The sequence below is a fragment of the Leptopilina heterotoma genome, unplaced genomic scaffold (assembly GCF_015476425.1).
Source record: "Leptopilina heterotoma isolate Lh14 unplaced genomic scaffold, ASM1547642v1 Lhet_27, whole genome shotgun sequence".
Taxonomy (NCBI): Eukaryota; Metazoa; Arthropoda; class Insecta; order Hymenoptera; family Figitidae; genus Leptopilina; species Leptopilina heterotoma.
The window spans coordinates 1,704,114-1,727,378 of NW_025110978.1; the positions used below are offsets into that span (position 1 = coordinate 1,704,114).

Genomic DNA, 23,265 nt, shown 5'->3' on the forward strand with positions numbered 1-23,265 from the left:
ATGGCCATATTCCAATAAGAGTTAAATACATTTTATTAATGTAAATATAATCCTCAAATTTCTTTATCATTTTTATTTCATCAAATTTACTCGTTTCTACTTAATTTTTAATTGTTTTTGACATTTCGCATATTTTCCACTTTTACACTCGTATCGCGATGATTTTTAAAAATTTCTTTCTTCGATAATTAAAATCTGAGTATCATTATGAAGAGATACTTTTTTTGAATTAATTTCAATTATTAAATAATACGATTTCTTTGATAGTGACATTAGAATGCAATTTTCTTTTAACATTCTTATTTGAATGGCAAAAAAAATATACAAATTTACTCAAAGAAGAATATATAGGATATATAAAGTTTTCAACTAATTCTCAAGTTTTTAAATATTCCTACAAAGTAGAGATAAATAGCTGAGGTGATTTTTTTTTCTAGAAAAAAAGGTGAGTATAACAAGAAAGTATATTCCAAGTTGTAAATAATAAATCAAGGAAATAAAAATGATTGGCATTTAAAATAAGGGCAGCAATTACTAATCCATTTAACGTCATTCACTTGGCTAGAAAAATGGAATATTTAGTGAAAAACAATGCTCTAGTGTAAAATGAGAAATTTATTTTCTTTTTCACCTGACAAGTCTCTAAATACGCATTAATTATTAAAGATAGGAAGATATTTTGCACCTGTAAAATATAAACTTTTATCTCACTAAAGTTCATTTAATTTTTATAAGATACACGTATGTTTCTATAGAATAAGAAATAAAGGAAAAATAATTCTTGCTTTTAATTCAAGATACTTTAACAGTTTATGACTGAATTCGACACAAATTTACTTTCAAAATTTAAAATAAGAATTTCCAAAATTTCAAATCAGAAATTAAATGATTTAAATTAACTTTTAGTAAGTACCTTATTTTATTTAGTTGAGTATTTGTTCGTATTATTATATAAATAACTAAAGAATTATTTTAATAAATTTTAACTATTATCCTCGGCAATTTCCACAGTTCCAATAGTTGCATTCAGCAAAACCATTTGGCCTAAACATTATTTTTTCAAAATCAAAATAAATTTATTTAAAATGTTTAAATGTATTTCTTTTTTTTTAATAACTCACCAGTTTTGAATATTAATGTTGCACCTTCTGCACCAACAATACAGGGAATTCCATATTCTCTGGCAACAACGGCGCCATGACTGATTAAACCACCGAGTTCCGTCACAATTCCTCCCAATAATGGAAAATAAGGACTCCATCCAATGTCAGTTGCTCGTGTTATTAAAATATCTCCCGATTTAATTTCATCCGCTTGCGATACGTTTGTTATAACACAAGCTCTCGCATAAACAGTTCCATTATAAACCGACGAACCCATGACTTTTTTTACATTCCGATGTTTAAAATTTATATTTGCCAGCTAAAGAACACAAAAAAAATTTATTTAGAGAAATTAAAAAAATTTTATTTAATTTATTAATTGAACTAAATAAACTAAAATTAACCTCGAGTGGATTAGGAACTCCAACGTTTAATTCTGCAAATTGATCTTTTTCAAGTTTTGAATACAATCGTTGTCTTCTAAAGGCTCTAAAAAAGTAAAATAAAATTATAAAAAATGCTCTAGAAAATTAACAGTGTAAATAAATATTAAATTAATTTTAAATTAATAAATTAATTAATTGTAAAATTAAAACAAATAAATAAATACTAACTTTCGAACAAGAAAATGATCCGCCCTCTTGACCAACAATCCAATTTCGTAATGAGTCAAGAAAAATATCAAATTTTCATCTGGCAATCGATTTTTTTCAATTAATAATTTAGCGAGTTTTCTGTAACTTAATCTAAATTTATGCAGTGCATTTGTCATAATTGACTTTGTCATTTCTCGGCGTGCAACAGCTTTTCTTCCAAACGGAACAATTTTCCCTAAAATCCATCGGGTCGCATTTTTCTTCGGCGTTTTTAATTTAAGAATCGTCTCCTCTGGTGTAAGATCGACAATCTCGGTATTTTCTAACGTAACTTTTACCATTGCCTAAAAGAATAAAATTAAAAACCATATTAAAGAAAATTAAACAAGCCTCGGATCGACTTTAAGGCATAAAAAGTCGTTTTAGTCGATTTAAAGTTTAAAAAAACGATCGGAAAATTTGTTTATTGTATTCGGAGTTGTTAAACAAATTTAATTTTCTATTTTTCTGACTTTTTTTCCTAATTTCCAGACAGGATTTTGAACTTCTTCCCTTATCTCAATAATAACTTTAATTCTAAGTATTTGTAAAATTCAATTATTTTTTAAATAATTTTTTGATATTTTTAAACATTTTTCTAAGAAACGTGATTAAGGGGAGAGTAGTCAAGGTTGGATCACGTTCTGACTGTTTTCTAAAACTTCTCCTGTCTACCGAATTTCACGATTTCCTCTTATATTATTGGAAAGTTCTACTAAAATGCAATGTTTTTGCTGAACATTGTAAAAAAGTTGGTGTCGCTATGTGATAAAACGAAATAAGCGCTAACTTTGACCACCTATCCAACCTTGACCACTCTCCCCTACTTTCAAAAATCTCAATAAAATTTATTTCAAATAAATTTATTTCAACATAAAAATCACCTCTAAAATAAAAATTTTATTATTTCTAAAAATTACAAATGTAATTCTTCTAATATTTATTCAAAGATTTACCAATAATTTTTTTAAATAAGTAGGTATAATTTAAATTCAAAAAATTTTTATTCGAAACTTTCTAAAATTTAATTATTTCTAAAAATTGCTACTATTACTTTTCCAAAATTCAATTATTTTCTAGAATTTTGAACTAAAATTCTTCTCGAAATGAATTATTTTTAATAATTTTGAAAAAGTTGATGGAGAGCTTAATTATTTATTTAAAAAAAGACAGTTCACTTAAAATTCGTCTAAAAATCAATTGTTTTCAATTCAATATTACGATATTTCAATTACTTGAAAATCTTTTAATTAAATAATACCTATGTATTAAAAAATTTTACTTTATTTTTGAAAAATAAAATTTTTTAAAACATTAAGTTCTTTAGAATTTTTAATTAAATATACTCAAAATTTTAATTCTTTTTAATTTTAACTTGAAACCTTTTGAAATTTCATTATTTTTAAAATGTATGCTATAACTCTTCCAATATGTAATTATTTTCTAGAATTCTTAATTAAAATTCACCTTTAAATTAATTTTCAGAAAGTGATTAGAAAATTCAATTATTTAAATCTAAAAATTCAATTATTTGTAATAATTATAGAATTTAAAAATTAATTTTTAGAAATTGCATAATATTACTTTTGCTATAATCAGTTCAATTTTTTACTAATTCAGATTTAAAGAACAAGTTTTATGATGCTATTTTAGTAAGAAAAATTTATAAATTATTTTATTATTTTGTTTTTAATAATTTTGCTAATACCTAATTGAATTCTTTCTAGGAATTTTATTAAAATTTTTGAAAATACATAGTTGAATTTTTCCAATGAATTTTATCAATATTTAAAAAAAAAATTGAATTTTTTCAAAGAATTTTAATAGATTTTTGAAAATAATTAAATTGATTTTGTACGAAAAGTTTTTTAAAAATTTTTTAAAAATAATTGAATTGTTTTCAATGGATTTTATTAAAATTGTATTGAAAATAATTGAATTCTTTAGAGGAATTTTATTAAAATTTTTGAAAATAGTTGAATTTCTCCAATAAATTTTATCAATATTTTTCAAAAAAATTAAATTTTTTCAAAGAATTTTAATAAATTTTTAAAAATAATTGAATTGATTTTGTACGAAGAGTTTTTAAAAAAAATTTTTTAATTAATTGAATTGTTTTTAAAGTATTATATTAACAAATTGAATTATTGTTAAATAATTAAAAAAATATAATTATATTATATTATAATTATATTATAATTATATTAAAATTATAATTATATTAATAAAAAATAAATAAATAAATAATAAATAATTAATAATTAAATAATTAATACTAAATTAAATACTAAATTTTATTAAAACTGTATTGAAAATAATTGAACTTTTTCGAGAAATTGTATTGAAAAGAATTGAATTCGTGTAAAGATTTTCATTCAAATTTTAAAAAATAATAATTAATTAATTAATAAAGTCAATTTTTTTTTTTTTGAATCTGAAATTATTCAAAAATTGAAGTTTATATTTAAAAATAATAATAATAACTGGCGTACGTAACGTTTACTAATTTTTGTAAATTTAATTAATTGAATAATTTCACTTTTTAGCATCAAAGTTTTTTTAGGTATTAAAGTGAAACAAATAACTTACCTGAAGAGCGTTAAATAATTTCTCAGGTTTCATATCCCATGTTTCAGTGATAAAATCCATTTCCTTAATATTTCTATGTCCGTAAGTTTTCAAAAATTCTTGTAATAATTCCAAAGAATGCGGTGAATTCATTTCCAGCCAATTAATAACATCCTTGGTATTAATTTGAGCGAATTCTTCCCATTTACCGGTGTCCCTGATTAAATTTGCTATTCTACGCAGAGCAATTGGAACCTGTGCACTTATTACATTGTTACACGAACTCAGTAGAACAGCAATATCCGAAAAATGATCGACTGTCAAATCATCACTATTCTCCATTAAAATTGACATTAGTAGAATTTCATAGAAAACACTAACTCTTGACGTGAGATTGTGACAGCCTCCAATCTAAAAGAAATATTTCCATACATTTCAGTTTTTTAAAAATTAAATTTTAAAAATTAAAAAAAAATACAAAAGATTATAATTTTGTTTAGATACCAACCAATTGTAAATAAATCAACGACTCGTCGATTGCTCGATAAAGATCTTCAATTTTATCAAAACGATTTGCATCAAGTGTCATAGAAGTGAAAATATTTTCCATTTCCTTTAAAGTTGCCTCTGCTTTCCAAGCGTCCGTAATCATAAATATTGTTTGTATCGTAGTTCCCCATAATGAAACGCCATTCCTCTCCTTCGCTTGATTATAAATTTCTGGCGTTGTTATCACATGACCACAAACAGCAACGTCCGATACTTTAACACTTGGTCTCAATTCCTTTGTAACGCACGCTAACATTGTCTAGAAAAATATTGAAAATTTATTTATTCACTCATTTATTAATTATAAGAATTGGATCATGAATTGCGAAAAGGACTCAACTCTAAAACCCGTAACTCATTTTCACAGCAATTTTTATGTGAAAACAATTACGGTTTTTTTAGCCCTTTTTGAAATTCACGATAAAATTATCTTCTTTCATATTTAAAATTATATATTATAAAGTACAATAATAAATATTATTAGAATTAAAATATTTCAGGAAATCATCACTTACGTTCAAGTAATTAATAGTAATTCTCATGGAAGAAGCGTGTATATGTATATCACAATAAGGAACAATGGATGGCATCTTGAAATTATTATTAAGCGAACAATTGAGCAAATAAATAAATGTGCTGATTGTCAATGGTGATGTGACGCCGGGGAAAACTTCTCCAACATTTGCAAATGTAAGTATATCATTTTCAACAGGTACAATGGAATCTAATTCGTAAGTCAATTCAAAATCGGTCCAATTATCGAGACTTGTGATTGGACGTGATTGAAGTAAAAATATATTATCGCCAATAATTGCCCATTCAATGTCACGTGCATTTTGAAAGAGATTTTCCAAATTGACACCAACTTTGGCTAAATTAAGAGCAATTCTATTTGAAATGGAATTTTTTCTTGTTTCCTCGTCGCTGAGCTCTTTTAAAATTGTTCCCGAATCATTAGTCATTGTTATCTTTTGATATTTCTTTCCAATTTCAATACTTTCGATTGTTAACGCATCGTTCCAGTTTCTTTCAATTATCACTGTGTCTGGTTCGACCATTGCAGAAACTACTGTCTTTTAAATTTTTGAGGGAAAAAAAAGAAGAGTAAATCATTATTTTACAGGTAATAAAATAATTTTAATTATATTAAAATAATAATTTAAACTGCAAATTGGAAGAAAATGTCTTAAATTACCTCGCCAAGTCCGTAATTTGAGGTAATGACAATATTTCTTGGATCGCCAGTCGTTGGATGTCTTGTAAACATAACTCCTGCAATTTCGGCATCGACCATTATTTGAATGCAAACACCCATCGAAGCTTTCACAGGTAAACCTGATCGACGCCTGAAAATAATAAAATTATTTTGTATGATGAAAGAATTTTGAACGAAGAAATAAGTCTCAAAAATGTAAAAAAAACTATTTCATTTTTGCTTAAGGTGCATAATTCTTTTTTAAATATTTTTTATTTTATTTTACTTTATTTTTTTATTTCATTTCATTTATTTTACTTTTCTTATTTTATTTATTTACCAACTAGCATAACTACATGCGTTTCAAAACAATTTTTAAAAGTAATAAAATTAAATTCTTTTAAATATAAAATTTATTTTAATGAAATTTGTCAAAACTTTTAATTGTTTCAATTCTTAAAATTATTTTCGGGAATTCAATTATCTTCAAAAGAAAATGTTAATTAAGTACTGGCTCGAACCAGTGAAAGTATTTAAAAATACGGACTTTACGGACCAAAAATGAAAAATTACGGACCATTTACGAACCAATTTATTGTTGACAAAAATATAACCAGTCCGAGTCAAATAAGAGAACATTTTACTTAAAACTATAAATTAAATTTTTTATAATAATTAAAGATGATCGAGTGATAAAATCATTATCAATTCAATTATTATTCTCAAGAATTTTTAACTAAAATTCTTTTTAAAATCGATTATTTTTAATAAGTTTCGAAAAAGTTCTTTGACAATTTTCAAATCCATTTGTTTACAATATTAAAATTTACGAAATTTCAATTATTCGTAAATTCTTCAATTAAACATATATTAGAAAATAAAAAATTTAAATAATATAAAAAAAATCCGCAATTAAACTTTCTCAAAAAAAATTAATTCCACTGTTAGTTAAAAATATGAAAAATTCAAATTTTCAAAGATTTTAATTTGAAACCTTTACAACATTCAATTATTTCAAAAATTTAAGCTCTAATGCTTTTAATATTCTATAATCTAAAATTTTAACTGAAATCCATTTTTTAAATCAATTTTTTTGAGGAAATACTATATAATTCTTATAAAGAACTGCATCAATAAATTTTTAAATAATTGAATTCTTTTGACGATATTTAATAGAGTTTTTAAGAATATAATTACATTTTCTCGAGGAATTCGATTAAAATTGTATTAAAAATAATTGAAATTCTGCAATGAGCTTTATTATTTATCAAAATAATTGAATTACTAATAAGAATTTTATTATTTACCAAAATAATTAAATCCCTGTAAAAATTTTATTATTTATGAAAATAATTGAATGATTGCGAAGAAATTTATTAAAAAAAATTGTAAATAATAAAATTCCTGTGAAATTTTTATTATTTTTTAGAAAAAAATTAAAGATTTGTGTAGAATTATATTAACTTTTGTTTTAAATAATTGAATTCTTTTGGGAAATTTTATTAAAATAGTAGATATTAAAAATCATTGAATTTTATTAAAATTTTTGAAAATAATTGATATTGCGGAGGAGAATTTAATTATTTCTAAAGATAATTGAAATTTTGACGAGAATTTTAAAAAATTTTTGAACATAATTGAATTTTTGCGAAGAATTTTATTACTTTTGAAAATAATTAAATTTCTACAATCATTTGTAATTTCTCTAAAATTACATTTTTTCAGAATGTCTCCTTAAATTATTCAAAACTTCAATAATTTTTGTGAAACAAATATTTAGAAACTTATTATTTATTTCAATTGAAATTTCAAATCATTTCAATGTAAAACCTTTTAATTATTTCTAAAAACTACAACTGAAATTCTTCCAAAAGTCAATTATTTTTTAGAATCTTTGAATAAAATTATTCAAAATTTTAATAATATTTTTAAAGAAAAATAGTATATTAATAGGTAATTAATTAAAATAACCTTTGACATAACAATTTGAGCAGTAAAACAATTTGGAATCAAAAAGCCCTAACTTTGCGTGAGAATAGAATATCTCCATTATTATTACAATTCTGTTTTTTATGACTTTTTTCGTTAATTATCTGAATCTTTTACCTGTACTCCACACTCTGATGAGAATAAAGACTCGCCCAACATTGGGAAACATATTTTAGAACATTATCTGAATCCTGAATACCAAGAAAAGTTGAATTTTGACCAGCAGCTGATGTATCCTCACTATCTTCTCCAATTGCACTCGATCTCACGGCATATCGTAAATTCATTTGATTATTTTTTTCAGCATTTTCCAAGTCTGACAATGCCTTTAATATTGCTTTTCGTACTGGTTCAACTATAGCTGAAGTCTTCAAGAGCAAAACGACTCTAGAAAGAAGTAAATAAAAATATGTAAAATTTAGTTTCCATTTTTAATTTTTTCAATTTTAAACATTTTTATTTGCTTATTTACTTAATTATGATTTCTTATATACTTTATGAACTCCTTTATATACTTTAAAAATTAAGATTTTTTGTCTATCGTTGACAATCTCAATTTATTCAATTTATAAATTAAAATAGTTCGATACTTACTTCTCGCAGGAATTTTTCAAATCTTCAATTTCATTGATATTTATCCGTTCGATATCATTAATAGCCAATGATAAATTCTTACAAGAATCCAATTGATACTGAAGTGCAGAAGCAAGAATACAAAATCCTTGTGGAACATAAAACTATAGAATAATAAGAAATAAATCAATTTCTCTATAAATAAAATTTAAATTCGTTAATGTTAATTTAACATTAATGTGAAAAATAAAATTACAAAAATTACATACATCGTAAGTTTCAATGGATGATAATAGAGCAAGTGATTTTGCTTTTCCTCCCACGAGTTCTTCATTCTGACAAATCTCGTCTCGAAATGATACAGTGAAAGTTTCTACATCCAAAACTTGAGGAGAATGCAAAGGAAACGAGGTTTCCAAAATATTTGCTGTCGATGAGGCAAAAGCTTTTTCTGGATAACAAAGAAACACTAAACCTGATCCTGTAAAAAAGGAAAATAATTCGAATGTACTTTTCAAATTAGCTGAAAAATTGAAAAAAAAATACTAAAAAAGAAACTAAATTGCACTTTTGCAATTTAGTTTCTTTTTTAGTATTTTTTTTTTTATAAGAGGGAAAATTATTTTTATAAAATATACCAAAAAATTACCTTCTTTATTGTTACGTTCTAATTTAATTTTGTACGTCACATATTTTTCATCAACATTATGTCCATGATGTAAAGAACGTTTCGAATTTTTTTGTAACTTTACAGAAAATTCATAATCGTTACCAGCTGGAAAAATTTAATTTAATTTTAAATTAATCACTTTTAAAAAAATTTACCTAAGAATAAATAAAGCAAATAATCTAAGTTCCTAATTTTGAAATACTTAATTACTAAATTTTAAATGAATAAAAAAATGTAATTAAAATAAAATTAAAGTTTAAAAGTTGACAAACCGTTGAAATGAATATTTTCGAAACCATTTTTCTCCAAATTTACATCACAGTCGATATTTAAATCCATCCAATCTATCTCCAATATTGTATTATTTATCGTTTTTAAATGTCCAAATTTCACTCTACAAAATAAATTCCCTTCATTATTTATCGTAAAAGACAATTTTAATTTATTTTAATTTCCAAGAACTTACATTTCCGAACTGTCTTTCAATTTTCCAATATTCAGATAAAATGTAAGTCCATCGATTGATCCGAAATATGACAATATTTTGTCAAACTTGGAGATTATCAGACGTTCGCATTTTCGTTGGCGGAAACCTCGCAGAAAACATTCTTTCGTACTCGAATCCTCAAAAAGAATTTGTCCAACAAGTGAACCCCATTGATCAAATTTCTCAAGTTCCTCTGAATATTTTTCTACATCATTGTTTGAAAAATCGGATTTTCTTAGAGGCACTGAATTGGCAATAAATCTGCAAAGTGGAAAATAATTTTACAAAAAAGAATAAAGATAATAATAATAATTGAATAAAAATAAAAAGAACGCAGTTAGTTGTAAAACTTACATGAAATTAAAACGAACATGTTCTATTTTGCCCATATCGTCAGCAATATATTTTCTAGTTCCATTCCTTAAGAGTCCGTTAAATGTTATTCGCCAGCGAACAAGAGGTTCACAAACAGAAATCTTTACACCGCCAATGGACCAACTTTGATTAGTAGAATTAAAAGCTATTGTACTTGGATGATCTGGAAAAAGGGAAAATTCCGAAAAAATTAGTAAAAAATAAAATTTATAAATTAAATTTAAATAAAAATTGTAATAAATTATCCTTATTACCTGGAAGTTCGTATACTCGTCCATCAGAAAGATACAAAAACAATATAAGTTCCTTGTCATTTCCTTTATGATTTAATTTCAGGAACAATGAATTTCCTTTTTGATCCGTCCCATAAAATAAAGAACAAACTGAAATCTTAAAATAATTTTTAATTCCCAATAATTTCAATTACAAAATAGATCAATTTTTTTTTTTTTTTTTGATAATGTGAAAATATTACTTACATCTTCCTGAAATTTCTTTTGCAATTCTTCAATTTCCATATTTTCGATAATTTTCAATTTCTCAAATTTCTCTTCACCTAAATAAGTGTAAACACTTTTCTTCTTGTCATTAAAGAAGAAACTTTTGAAACTTGAATAGCACGTATCGAAAACTAAATTTTTGCACAAAAGAAAAGATAATTTTTTAAATACACAAATGAAATGCAAATGAATAAAATTCTAATTATGTACTTTGATATGTAATAAAATCTAAATGCAGAGAAAAATTCCATTCATTATTTACCTGATTTTCTCGAAACACCATTTTTTTTAACTTTTCTAAATAAAAAATAAGTGAAAATTGCACAAACGAAAGGAATTGTGAATAAAGAAGAAATTTTTAATTCCATGTTTCCTTTAATTCGGGAATAGTGGGAAATAATTCCTTTTTTTCGACGTCCTCACTGATCAATGTTCAAAATGCGACTGCTTATCATTTTAACAAACTCTGTATCTTTATCGAAACTTCAATCGTAGATTAAAATTATCTTACAACAGATTTCGATAAGATGAAATTAAAATTATAAAAAATTGTACAATAGTATAATTGTAAAATAACGATAATTTTGCAAAAATAATTTTTTTAAAAAAAGGGATAATGTAATTTTAAAAATAGTCATTAATTTCTCATTCCTTCATCATTAAACTGTTTTTTTCATTTTGAAAAATGTAAACAATTTAAAATATGCACACGAGACTTGCGAAAAATGAATATCATTCTCACATTTTGATATTTACAATTCAACTATCCGAGAGAGAATGAATGATCATGCTATTTGCGTCATTCAATTATGAAAAGGATTCAGTCAGTACCACTATAAATTACGTAACTATAATAACAGGTTAAAAATCAACTTCGAATTTCTAGGTCAAGATCGAGATTAACTAATCTTTCCTACATTTTTTTATATTCAATTTTCCAAATAACCTTTTTAAATTGTATTATTATTTTCAAGACAAGTCTCAAGAAAAAATTTGTGTTTAATAATAATTCTAACTTCCGTCATTCTATTAAAAGAAACAAAAAAAAGTACAAAAAATTCCCTTCTAATGAAAATAGAATTATTTACAAAATTCTCTATTTTTACACTTTTTTTTTTAATGAAACAAATACTGTTAATAAATCCTGTAAATTCTTAATACAAATTCTTCGCACTCAATACCAAAAAAGTAAATATCAATCGTAAAAAAAATTCACAAACTGTAAAATTCTCAATCACAGTCAAATAGTATTTTCTTTGCAAAAAATGCATCAGCAAACATTGAGCAAGAAATGTCATAACACGATCGTTAAAATTTGTACTTTTCTTTTTAAATATTACGTTAATTAAGAAAATTATTGAATTTTCTTCACTGAATCACTAGCAGTAACAGGTTCTTCCTCGATTGTTGCCGAATCAGTGCGTGACTTATCAACAGGATAGAGCCTAAAAGATAAAGAGAGAAAAAAAATAAAGACCATTATAATTGAGAATTAAGTGAGCGACAATAATTTTACATAATGTGAGGAAATAAATTCACCATCGTTGATATAAGTAGACGAGGAAGACGGCGTCATCTCTGAAGCACGCAACTCTGTGTGCCATTGGCATTGTAATGATGAATGCAAAAATATCATCGATAAATGTATTGAACGCTTTATACATAAATGCACGCCAAGGTAAATGAGCGACAGACTTTAGTTTATAATTTAAAAACAGTTGAGGCAACATGAAGAGAAATCCAAAAGCGTAAACTCCATTAACAAGTGAATTTATACACCAGGAATACCAGCTACGATAACAGTATTATTAATAAATATTTTCTTTTTTTATCAAAAAAGAATTAGCTATTTTTTTTAGGGAAATTAAAATTTAATGTTCCTTAAGTTCTGAAAAGGTTTAAATGAACGAAATTTATTTGTTTCTTCTTCAATTTAAAATTGTATTACAATAAATTTAGGTATAAAAAAAATTGTTTTTAAAGTTTCTGAATGTTAAATTTAAGTTTTTCATTTTTATCGTACAATCAGTAGTTTATGGAAATATTTTTTATGTAAGATATTTCGTTTATTTGAACGTTCAGAACTTGTGGATAATTTTTTCTTCTATGAGGATTTAAAATTTTCAACGTTATTGGAAAATTTTATAGTATAATAAGGAGCAAGTTCTTAAAATCTGATAAATCCCTATTTTCTTTAATTTCGAGAACTTGAAACAAATGAAAATTTCTCATAAAACCACTAGAGATAATTTTAAGATAGAAAATTTGTAATAATTTATTTTCATAACAATATTTTTATATCTAATATGTTTTTTTAGTTAAACTTTATCATAATTAAGTGATTTAAAGGTTTTGGTAATTTTTTTTTTAACAAAAAAAGAAAGATTGTTATCTTGGTTATGATGAACAGTTTTTAAATTGAAAATTCCTTGTTAACATAATAAAAAAAATAATATTATTTTTTTCCCTTAAATTGAACGTTTTTTGAGGTACTTTAAATATTAAATTTTAGGTTTATCTAAATTTTTTTGAAAAATAGAATTATCAATTCCTAAAAACTTCCAAATTCTTACAAATTAATAAATAGTAATAAATAAATAATACATAATATAAAATTATTACAGGGTTGCCATAAAAAATTTGATTTTATTTTTCCCTGACTTTTTCCTAATTTCCAGACAGAATTTTGATTTTTTCTCTGATTCCTATAAAAAAAACTGAAAAAAGTTCAATTTTATAAGAAAGATAAATTTTAGAAGCAAAATTTTTATTTGCAGGTCAAAACTTTATTTTTTTTATTTTAAAATAAAAATTTTAATATTATTACAGTTTTACAATAATTAACTTTTTAAAGATTTCAAATTAAAAGTCTTTTGAAATTTCATTATTTCTAAAAGTTTACACTATAACGCTTCTATTATTCAGTTATTATCTAAAATTTTAACTGAAATTCATATTTAAATAAATTTTTATCCGAAAATTCTACGAGAATTCAATTATTTAAATACAAAAATAAATAATTTATTGAACAATTGAATGTTTCTCAAAATTGAATTCTCATAAAGAATTTTAATAAAATTTCCAAAAATAATTGCATTTTTCGAAGAATTTATTTAAAAAGCTATTAAAAATATAATTGAAATTAAAATAAATTAAATAATTGAATTCTTTTGAGAAATTTTATTGAAATAAGATATTGAAAATAATTGAATTTCGAAAAATTTTTGAAATTAATTAAATTTCAACGAAGAATTATATTTAAATTTTTTTGGAAATAATTGAATTGTTACAAAGAATTTTATTAAAATTTTTGAAAATAATTATTTAATTCTAAGAAACAAATTATTTCAAATTTTTTTAAAAATAATTGAATTCTTTCGAAAAATTATTTTTAGAATAATTACATTTTTAAAGGAATTCATTTAAAATTGTATTAAAAATAATTGAAATTCTGTGATGAGTTTTATTACTTATGAAAATAATTGAATTCTTGCAAAGAAATATTTCATAAAATATTTCAAAAATAATTGAATTTATGAGAAGAATTTTATTACTTATAAATAAAAATAATTGAATTCTTGTGAAGAACTTTATTAAATTTTTAAATAATTGAATTCATGCGAAAAATACTTTTTTATTAACAAAAATATGGATATATTTATTTATTTATTTATTTCAAAATTCGAAGAGTCTTCAATTAAGACTCTTTGTAAAATTCAATTATTTACTAATTATTAGTTTTAAATTCTTTGACAATACAAAGATTTTCTTTTAAATCTGTAATGAAATTCTTTAACAAATTTAATTACTTTCAAAAATTTTAGTTTAAAACCTTCTAAATTTCAATTATTTTTGAAAATCGCAACTGATTTTAACAATAATGCTTTCTAAGTTAACTTCAATTATATTAATAAGAAAATTATTTTAGAATGTAATTATTTAAATTAATTTAAATTTAATTATTTACATAAATAAGAAAAATTGCGGTAATGTTTTAAAATTCATTGTGATTCGAAAGTTTTTAAGGTGAAAAAAAATTGAAGAAAAATTCAATATTTATAGTTTTGATGAAATTCCCTCCCTGACATTTTTCTCTCATTCTACTAATTTTATTTTCCCTGACCTGTGGCAACACTGTTTTAGGGAAATTGAAATTTTTCTTTTATGAGGATTGAAATTTTTAACGGAATCGGAAAATTTTGTAGTAAAATAAACTTTTAACGTTATATCCAAGTTCTTATAAATTAATAAATAATAAATAAATAATGAATAATAATTAAATAAGTTTACATTAAAGAAAAATCAAATATAAAATGAAAATTCTTACCTTTTGTGAGCTTGATAAAGAAGAGAATAAATTGCACCAGCGAGAACCAATGGATACAGAAGATAACTCAAATATCGCATACTTTCCGCATCAAATTGTCGAGATTTCGCTTCCAGTGAATCACATTTGCTCCAATTGAATTTTATCTTGGGTATGAAGCCTTCTCTTACAAATTCCGCCCTTAAAACTTTCTTCGACTTCCACAACTGTACAATGAAGGGCAAATAAAATATTTCAGAATTTCTATTGATAAATGTAATTAAAATAGTTTTCGAAAAAAAATAAAGACTTATTTTTATATTTATTTCTAAAATATAAATTCTATTTATTTGTATGTAAATAAATAAATATTTGCATAAAATAAAAATTGAATAAAAAAATTAAAACTCGAAAATTGAATACAAATTGACAGAGAAATTTGACTTAATTTATTCTCCAATTTTGCAACAACATTAAAAAATAATAAATATTTCCTATTAAATCTCACTAGAAATTAATAAAAAAAAACAAATTCCATTTAATTCTCACCTCTATAATGCAACCAATACCCGATGGAATTATAATGAGTAATGAAGAGCCTTCATCGAGAAGATACAAAAATATAACAGTCTGACTAAATGCACGCCATAAAATTGTTTGAATACTGAGACCAGCAAGATTGTTTTTACCCCTCCAGAAATTAACGTCATTCTTGAAAGCGAGGAAATCAAAAAGTAGCTGAAAATAAAGAAATAGATTTTTCAATAAATTTAAAAATTAATTTCAATTTGAAAAATACCTATAAATAGATAATTTGATTTACTTATTTTATTATTTATTGCTTTATTAATTTCATTACTTATTGTATTGCTGCGAATAAATATTCTCCATTTTATTTTTATTTTAATACAAAAAAATTAAAGAATATGGTTTTTATCTATTTAGATTTAAGTATTTTTATTTAATTTTTTATTTCTATTTTTACTTTAATATAAAAAATTGAAGAGTATAGTATTTAGTTAGATTAAAGTATTGAGATATTAAAAAGGAAAATAATTTTGTTAATTAAACTCACATGTATGGAAGCAACGAAGACAGTTCCAGCCAATAAATATAAATTTGTATCCGCTAAGATGCTTTTAACTTCGTCGACATCCTTATCTCCAAAACCAAGTCCTTTTAATCCTTTCATTGCCGCTTCGATATGTAAGATTAGTCTCAATTTTCCAACCGATATTGGCGAATAAGTAATTGTAACATTAGAAGATGTCAATTCTGTCGTGATTGGAATCAAATGACTCAATCGAGTCTCCAAAAAGTTGTAATTTATCATTGGAAGATATTTCCGATTTTGAATTCGTCTGAAATGTTTAAATAGATTAAATTAACATGTTCATAAAATTATAATCACTTTTAGTTTGTAAATTTCTATTTTTTAAATTTACAAGCTAAAAGTGATTATAATTTTAATTTCAATAGTTTTTAATTTTTATCTCTCTAAAGATTCAAAAGCTGAAATGAACAACGATTTTTTTTATCTTTCGTCCACATTCGAATCTTATTAGAAATTCTTTATTAATTTAGAGAATTAATTCCTATCTTGAAATGTTTAATTTACTTTATTTTTTATTTTATTCTAGTAATTTTGGAAAATATCTAAATAGAAAAAAAAATTCGTTTATTTGAAAGTTTGAACTTACAAATGAACGAATGATTTTTTTTAGAAAAATTTAATTTAAATTTAAAAAAATTTTCAAAATCCTAATATTTTAATTTATTATTTAAATTAAATAATTTAATTATCAATTTGCATACTTCATATACGGCATGAATTCCATGGGCATATTATTAGTTGGAAGATCAACAGGATCAGTCATTATCGTGAAAGTAACTTTGCTCTTTAAATGTGAAATTGGTTTTGTCCTCGATTTTTTCCTATGTCCTTCAACCTGCTCGACTCCTAATAAATTAGATCCTTTCAATTCTGGCACTGCAAACTGGGTCATTTTAATTGGAAGAATAACCGCATACTTATTCTGAAAAAGAAATTTATTCCAAATATTCATGAATGCCACTTTTGTTTTTCAAAATTAAAAAAAAAGAAACAGTTACCTTTGATAGATCGTAGAAGGATCTTCCCTGATTTTCAGAAAAAGGAGTTAAAAAAACATGTAAAAATAAAGTTCCATTTCTTCTCGTTCTTTCGGGAATTATTAATGTTACTTGGCTGTAAAATAGAAATTCTAATTAAGTTCAAAATTCGACGAATTCTATAAAAGTACTAAAAATTTCCAATCAGAATTCTCAGTTTTCTCTAAAAATTTATAAAAAATTTTTGCAATTTATAAACAATTTACGAAAAAAAACAAATACAAATAAAATATAAAAAGAAATGTTCAGTTAATAAAATATTCAAGATTTATAAAGAAATACAAAATTTATTAAACATATAAAACGAACGTAAAACAAAGTTATGGCAAATTAGATGAGTCTTTTGTTCAATCTCAATAAACAATATGTTAGAAAATACATTCCAAATGTAATCTAAACATAGAAACATAAAAATTAACTTATTAATAAGGAAACGAAACTTCTTTTTAAGTCATAATATAAAAAAATAAAAATATCTTTCTTTGATAACGTTTCTTAAACTTTTTAAATCGACAGTTATCCAATCAAATGTCGTTGAATCTCGTCTGTCTTCTTTGAGTATTTGGTTTTGTTTCAATCATCTTCTGCCATTTAACGATAATCTATAAAGAATTAATTCAATATTAAATTTCAACAATAAGAAAATAACAACAGAACATTAAAAAAATAAATAAAAAACGATAAAACTTTTTTTAATACCTGAAAAAAATGTTTAAATTTCCGTTTCTTCGATTCCAATCTCCGAATCATCTGAATCCACATCAACGTCCAATGATTTCTCCATTTTTTCCACACGAAAATTATCAGGCCAATATTTCTTTGTTTGACATTCATAGAATTCTTCTGAGCCTTCAACCATTTTCTTTGTCGCAAGATCATAAACAATTCTTTCATCAAGTAATAAATCAAAATCGTAATGTTGCGTAAAATCTTTGCCAATAATTGGCGCATTAATGTCAATAACAAGAAACTTCCACAGGAAATATCTTCCAAGTTCAAAATCAATTATTCTCACAATCCAACCATAAATTGGAATTTCCACATCGCCATTAAATATTTTCACTGAATCATCAAATTTCTCGATTTTTTCATCCTCACCAACATATAATTTCGGATAAACACTAATATCAAATTCAGATATTAAACACGGTAATCCACTATTTTGATCAACAAGAATTAAACGTTTCTCCAGTGAACATTCATCAGGCGTTTTACACAATTCAATAGCAATTTTTTTCTCATTCATCACTGACTCGGGAATTGAATCAATTTTTTGAATATTTGCCAAAAAAGCAAAATTTTTACAGTCACAATCATCAATGAATTGTTCAGTTATTTTCGTTGTCACTGAATCGATAATTCTCGGATATTCTAAAGTGTGATCACACTCGAGTCGAAAATGATTTAAAAAATCATTTGCAATTATTGGTCGGACAAAATCAGTCACGGCAAATGTCCATTCATATTCTCTGTTCAATCCAAAATCTAATTTCAACGTTGTCCAGCCGAGAATGGGAAATATTGATGAATCAGCAACAATGAATTCGCTTTTTTCTGAATCTTTCATTGAATCGCCTTGTATCAATGAAATTGGAAAACTGCTCACTTGAGATTTTTCAGTGATGAAAAATAGAATTTTCGAAGATTTCTCCATTATGTGAAAATGTTTTTTCTCAACTCTTGAGGTTTCGATATCAATGACTAATTTCTGTGAATCAAAATCAGTGGAATCGGATTCAGAATCAGTTTCAGTCGTTGATGAATCGTCCAATTTTTTCGCCTCCTCTTCGATTAATTCCTTGGAGTCATCGGTGATTGATTTTGAATCTATTTTCTCGTTCTCCTCGTCGTCTTCGGAATCTTCGGATGTCTCTCCTTCTAAACTGACCTCGTCTTCGGAAGTGTCATCCGAACTCTCGTCTTCGTCCACTTTGATCGCCGTCTTTGCCTCTGAACTTTCATCATCGGAAGATGATTCTTCATCGTCGGATTCTTCAATTTTTTGTTTTGTTGTTTCCTCCTCGAAGTGTTCGGAGCAATCCTTGAAATCTTCTTCTGATTCGAGTTCTTTGGAGGAGTTATCACATTTTCTCGAATCTTTCTTGGAGTCTTCAGTTTCCTCTTGAGTGGGGGAATTATTTTCAATGTTAATTATCGAAAATCCATTGTCCAAAATTTCTGTAGATTCCTTGAGATTTTCGACTGTGGAATTCTTGTTGACTTCTTTTTCTTCCTGAAGTTCTTGGAGTTCCTGGAGTTCGTTGATTTCTTTCGTGGAATTATTATCGTTTTTAATATCCTCGATCTTTAGTTTACAAAACTTGATTTCTAGTTTCGCTGAATCTTCTTTGGAATCGGAACTGACTTCCATTTCGGTGCTTTTTTCGATTTTTGAATCTTTCGCAGTTTCGAATTTTTCTTGGGAATTTTCATCAATTGCTTCGGGAACTTCGTTGATCACTTCCAAATCTGAATCTGATGACTCGAAAACATCGTCGGCTGTGTCCATTTTTTCGACTGAATTCTCTCCTTTTTTTTCTTCTCTCGACTCTGTTATTTTGACTTCTTCAGCATTCGAAATTTTTGAATCGACGATTTCTTGATTCGGCTCGCGTTCGGTGCTCTCGGTGACTTCGATGGAAATTGCCTCTTCTTCGCAAGGTTTTTGCTCCTTAACGACAATCTGGACATTTTCTTCGATTGAAATTGTATCTTCTTTGGAAGCCGTTTGTACTTTAACGACAATGTTGAAATTTTCTTCGATGGAAATTGCAGAGTCTTCTTCGGAAGTTGTTTCCTTGACGAGAATCTTGATCTTTTCTTCCTTTTTCGGCTCCTCTTTGGATTGATCACTGGGAATAATCACTTGTTTCGTCTTCGGCTCACTAACAATCACAGGACTCTCCTCGGAAATGATTGACTCCAAAATACGCGATTCTTTATTGAAATTCGTCTCCAATTCAGCTTCCGAATCATCGGCCGACTTGTTCATGATTTTAATCGAAATTTCCGATTCATTTTTCAAACTCGACGATTCCAAATTGTCAGAAGAAAAATTGGCTGACAATTGAGGAGTGTTGATTTCGGAAGAGGTGTTTTTTCCCGATTCACCATCAACGGGAGTTGAACTTCTCATTCTTGTTTGAGGAGCAGCAGCACGTGTTTCGGAGTAATTTCTTCGCGGATATTTTCTGAAATTTTGGAATCCTCGTCCTCGCCAGGAGGGAAATCTTGGTCTCGAAACTTGTACATCCGGCCAGCCGTTGACGGATCTTCGACAATCACACGGTTCAGACGGTGGAGCGGTGATCATATTCGTTTGACGATCAATCAAACTATTCGAATTTTGGCAGAAATTGAAGTGTCGTATAAAATCATTGCCGAGAATTGGCTTTTCAATATCAACCACGGCAAATCGGAACGGGTACTCTCTTCCTAAACCCAAGTCCAAAGTTTTAGTGGTCCATCCAAAAACTTTGAGAAATTGTCCATAAGTACCACGAATTTCCGATAAATTTCCAGTGAGATTTAAAGCCCTACTGTCGACGTAATTCTTCGGAAACATACTAATCTGAACATTCGACACTAGACACTGTAATTTCGAATTATAATCAGCGACATGAAAACGATGATTTATCCTCGAATTGGATTCTTCTGGATTCCTTGGCCTGCTGACAGCATTTTCCTCACTGCGGGTTGTTTTAGCGAATTTTTTCTTATCCTTCTTCACTCTCGGACTTTTCGATTCTTTTTTGGGATTTTCGCGAGAAGTACTTGCTTCACTGAATTTTGGACCTTCTTGCGTTTTATAATTAAACTTTTTCTCAACATTTTCGAGAACTTTCAAAGGAACTTCGGCACTTTTTTGCTTATAACTCACAGTGACAGTCGAAGGCCAACCGGTTGCATCAATCGTCGTATCACAAGGAATAGACCATTTTGTTCTCAAATCGGCAAGATAAAAACGACTCCGTTGAAATTTCCTAACAAGACCAAAATGATTCATAAAATCTAATCCAATAATAGGCTTGTAATCGTCGACAACAAAAAATTTCCATACAAATTTTCTATTCGTTCCAAAATCTAGCGTTAAACTCGTAAAACCCAAAACTTTCGACTTCTTATTCAAATCGCCAACAATTTCCAAACTGTCATTAACCGGTTCGAGTTTATTTTCCGCTGACAAACACGAAATGGGAAAAATACACAACTGTGATGTATTACCAACAAGGAATGGTAATTTGGAAAATTTTTCATAAACGAAAAAACGTTGTTTTATCGGTTTCGTGTAAATTCCGGTAATGGACGGCCAACCATCTTCACAATGTTGTCTTTGATGACACTCGCAGGGGATAATTGACATTTTTTTCGTCTCACAATTTGTCACTGGATTAAAGAGAGACATTTTTGTGAAATTTAACTCTAGACCGAAATGCGTAAGAAAATCTCTGCCAAGAATTGGCCTTTCGAAATTTGACAAATTAAATGTCCATGAAAATTCTCTTCCCAAGCCAATGTCGAGTACACAATCAATTTTACCGTAAGTTTGTATAATTGCACCGGAACTATTGAGAAACAATTCACTCGTGCCTAATTCGACATAATCTCTTGATTTTTTTGGTTTTCTTGATTTTGGGAAAAAACTTACGTTTGAATCGGCGGCGACAAGAAAATACATGTTTGTTTTTTTATCGATGACAATGAGTCGATGTGGTTTTGGGCATCCGATACCGACCCTCATTCGTGAATCGCCCATTTTTATTCCTTATTTAATCCTCGATTTATAGATATTTTCAATCCAATTTTATTCTCATCTAATACGGCTTCAAGTAGACGGAGATTTTTCTCAAACTTTAAACTCGAAAATACTTTCAAATACTTGGGATATTTTTCTTTTTCGAAAAATGGCGACAAGCGAGCACATTAAACAACACAATGGCTCGCAAAACTTTTGAAACTGTTTAAACCGGAAAACGAAAGGCAAACGACGCGTCGGATGCGCGCGCGCATGAAACAAAATGTCGCTTGACTTCCGGTTTTTGAATATCGTCTTTTGTTACACGCCCACGATTTAAAAAAAAAGAAAATATTTAATAAATAAAAAAATAGTTGAATATGCAAGAATTATAAAAAATATTATATTAAGTAAATAATTATAAATATCAAACTAAAACACAACGCTTTAATGTACACAAAATTTAGTTAAAAAAAAAATTATTAATAAAAAGTTTATTTATAAAATGTACAATTATTATATCTTTTTGGAAATTTTTAGCAAAATTTTTTTTTTTTTAATTGAAAAAATAATACATACATATCTTGAGTTTCATCGTAGTTGAATTTGGAAGATGAGAAAACATGATCTGTTTCTGCTTGAAGAGGACGACTTTTAGAAGAAGTGAAAAAATCCAACTGCAAATCTGGCTTTGAATTTAAGTAAGAACTTATGCAGAGTTCTCTTTTTTCACAAGCAGGAGGAATAAATATAAGTGATATGGTATAAATTGAATAACAAATGTACGTCAAAAACACTCCCGAAATAATAAGGCTAAACGAAGGCCACCTCATTTTAACAATCAGTTTTTTTTTGCAAAAATTTCTAAATAAAATAAGATAACTTTTTATTTAAACAAAAAAATAAATATCACATTTCTTTTAAACTTTCTAGAGTAAACATAACAATGAACAGTCTTTCATATATGTTTAGATCAGAGAAAATAGTATATTTTATAAGTTAAAATTTCTATTTATTATGCTTTTGATTTTAATTCAGTCTCTTTAGTTAATGTAATATTTCATTAAATATACTTATTTTATTAGCAATACTCTATAAATGCCAGGAATCAATTGCAAATAAACGAATAACAAATTGACACATCATAACACGAGTTCTAACCTCAAAGTACCGTTAGGTCATTAGGTGTCAATATTTTTTCTGCTTCTAGTTATAATAATGAAAAAAAGAAAATTGCTATCAAATAGTTTTTTAATTTAAAAATAGTCAGGGGTTTTTATTTATTAAAAGAAATTTTATTTGAGAAAAGATATTTAATATAAAATGTGTCACTTTATTGATGATATATTATCGATGTATTAAAAGTAAACAGAGCAGACGACACGCTATGCATATGTGAGCATTAGTCAATTATATTGCTAACTAGTTA

The 23,265-nt window shown here is 25.9% G+C and overlaps 3 protein-coding genes across 4 annotated transcripts; all 3 read right to left on the reverse strand.

Moving 5' to 3' along the window:
• Positions 1 to 597: 597 nt before the first annotated feature.
• Positions 598 to 11,041, reverse strand: LOC122503758. 2 transcript variants are annotated; one of them, XR_006301780.1, is made up of 19 exons: positions 10,907 to 11,041; positions 10,624 to 10,775; positions 10,399 to 10,534; positions 10,124 to 10,307; positions 9,749 to 10,030; positions 9,555 to 9,676; positions 9,262 to 9,387; positions 8,882 to 9,093; positions 8,634 to 8,776; positions 8,157 to 8,426; positions 6,051 to 6,201; positions 5,371 to 5,928; positions 4,815 to 5,114; positions 4,328 to 4,717; positions 1,718 to 2,043; positions 1,508 to 1,592; positions 1,122 to 1,422; positions 914 to 1,044; positions 598 to 685 (listed from the first exon to the last, which is right to left on the reverse strand). XR_006301780.1 is itself a non-coding variant. In XM_043614433.1 (18 exons), exons 1-18 carry the CDS (start codon positions 11,010 to 11,012, stop codon positions 983 to 985), a joined length of 3,906 nt encoding a protein of 1,301 aa, XP_043470368.1. In that variant the 5' UTR covers positions 11,013 to 11,041; the 3' UTR covers positions 598 to 982. The 2 variants fall into 2 exon arrangements, 1 of the variants encoding a protein (XP_043470368.1); XM_043614433.1 differs by having other exon boundaries at positions 598 to 1,044.
• LOC122503761 (cleft lip and palate transmembrane protein 1-like protein) lies at positions 11,000 to 23,212 on the reverse strand. Its single transcript, XM_043614436.1, has 8 exons — positions 22,416 to 23,212; positions 17,063 to 17,177; positions 16,766 to 16,986; positions 16,026 to 16,311; positions 15,500 to 15,688; positions 14,972 to 15,177; positions 12,184 to 12,435; positions 11,000 to 12,089 (listed from the first exon to the last, which is right to left on the reverse strand). The coding sequence occupies exons 1-8, from the start codon at positions 22,667 to 22,669 to the stop codon at positions 11,999 to 12,001; spliced, it is 1,614 nt and encodes a 537-aa protein (XP_043470371.1). The 5' UTR covers positions 22,670 to 23,212; the 3' UTR covers positions 11,000 to 11,998.
• Positions 17,369 to 22,062, reverse strand: LOC122503757. Its single transcript, XM_043614432.1, has 2 exons — positions 17,801 to 22,062; positions 17,369 to 17,703 (listed from the first exon to the last, which is right to left on the reverse strand). The coding sequence occupies exon 1, from the start codon at positions 21,855 to 21,857 to the stop codon at positions 17,814 to 17,816; it is 4,044 nt and encodes a 1,347-aa protein (XP_043470367.1). The 5' UTR covers positions 21,858 to 22,062; the 3' UTR covers positions 17,369 to 17,703; positions 17,801 to 17,813.
• Positions 23,213 to 23,265: the final 53 nt, after the last annotated feature.

Bases quoted from the DNA above. Each gene is read 5' to 3' on its own strand.
- LOC122503757 (XM_043614432.1), bottom strand. From the start codon at position 21,857: ATGGGCGATTCACGAATGAGGGTCGGTATCGGATGCCCAAAACCACAT.
- LOC122503761 (XM_043614436.1), bottom strand. From the start codon at position 22,669: ATGAGGTGGCCTTCGTTTAGCCTTATTATTTCGGGAGTGTTTTTGACG. The intron at 16,312-16,765 runs GTATGCAAATTG...TAAACATTTCAG, and splicing joins GAATTCATGCCGTATATGAA to ACGAATTCAAAATCGGAAAT. The intron at 15,178-15,499 runs GTGAGAATTAAA...TTCATTGTACAG, and splicing joins GTATTGGTTGCATTATAGAG to TTGTGGAAGTCGAAGAAAGT.
- LOC122503758 (XM_043614433.1), bottom strand. From the start codon at position 11,012: ATGGAATTAAAAATTTCTTCTTTATTCACAATTCCTTTCGTTTGTGCA. The intron at 10,031-10,123 runs GTAAGTTTTACA...TCCACTTTGCAG, and splicing joins CATGTTCGTTTTAATTTCAT to ATTTATTGCCAATTCAGTGC. The intron at 8,427-8,633 runs GTAAGTATCGAA...ACTTCTTTCTAG, and splicing joins TTGAAAAATTCCTGCGAGAA to AGTCGTTTTGCTCTTGAAGA.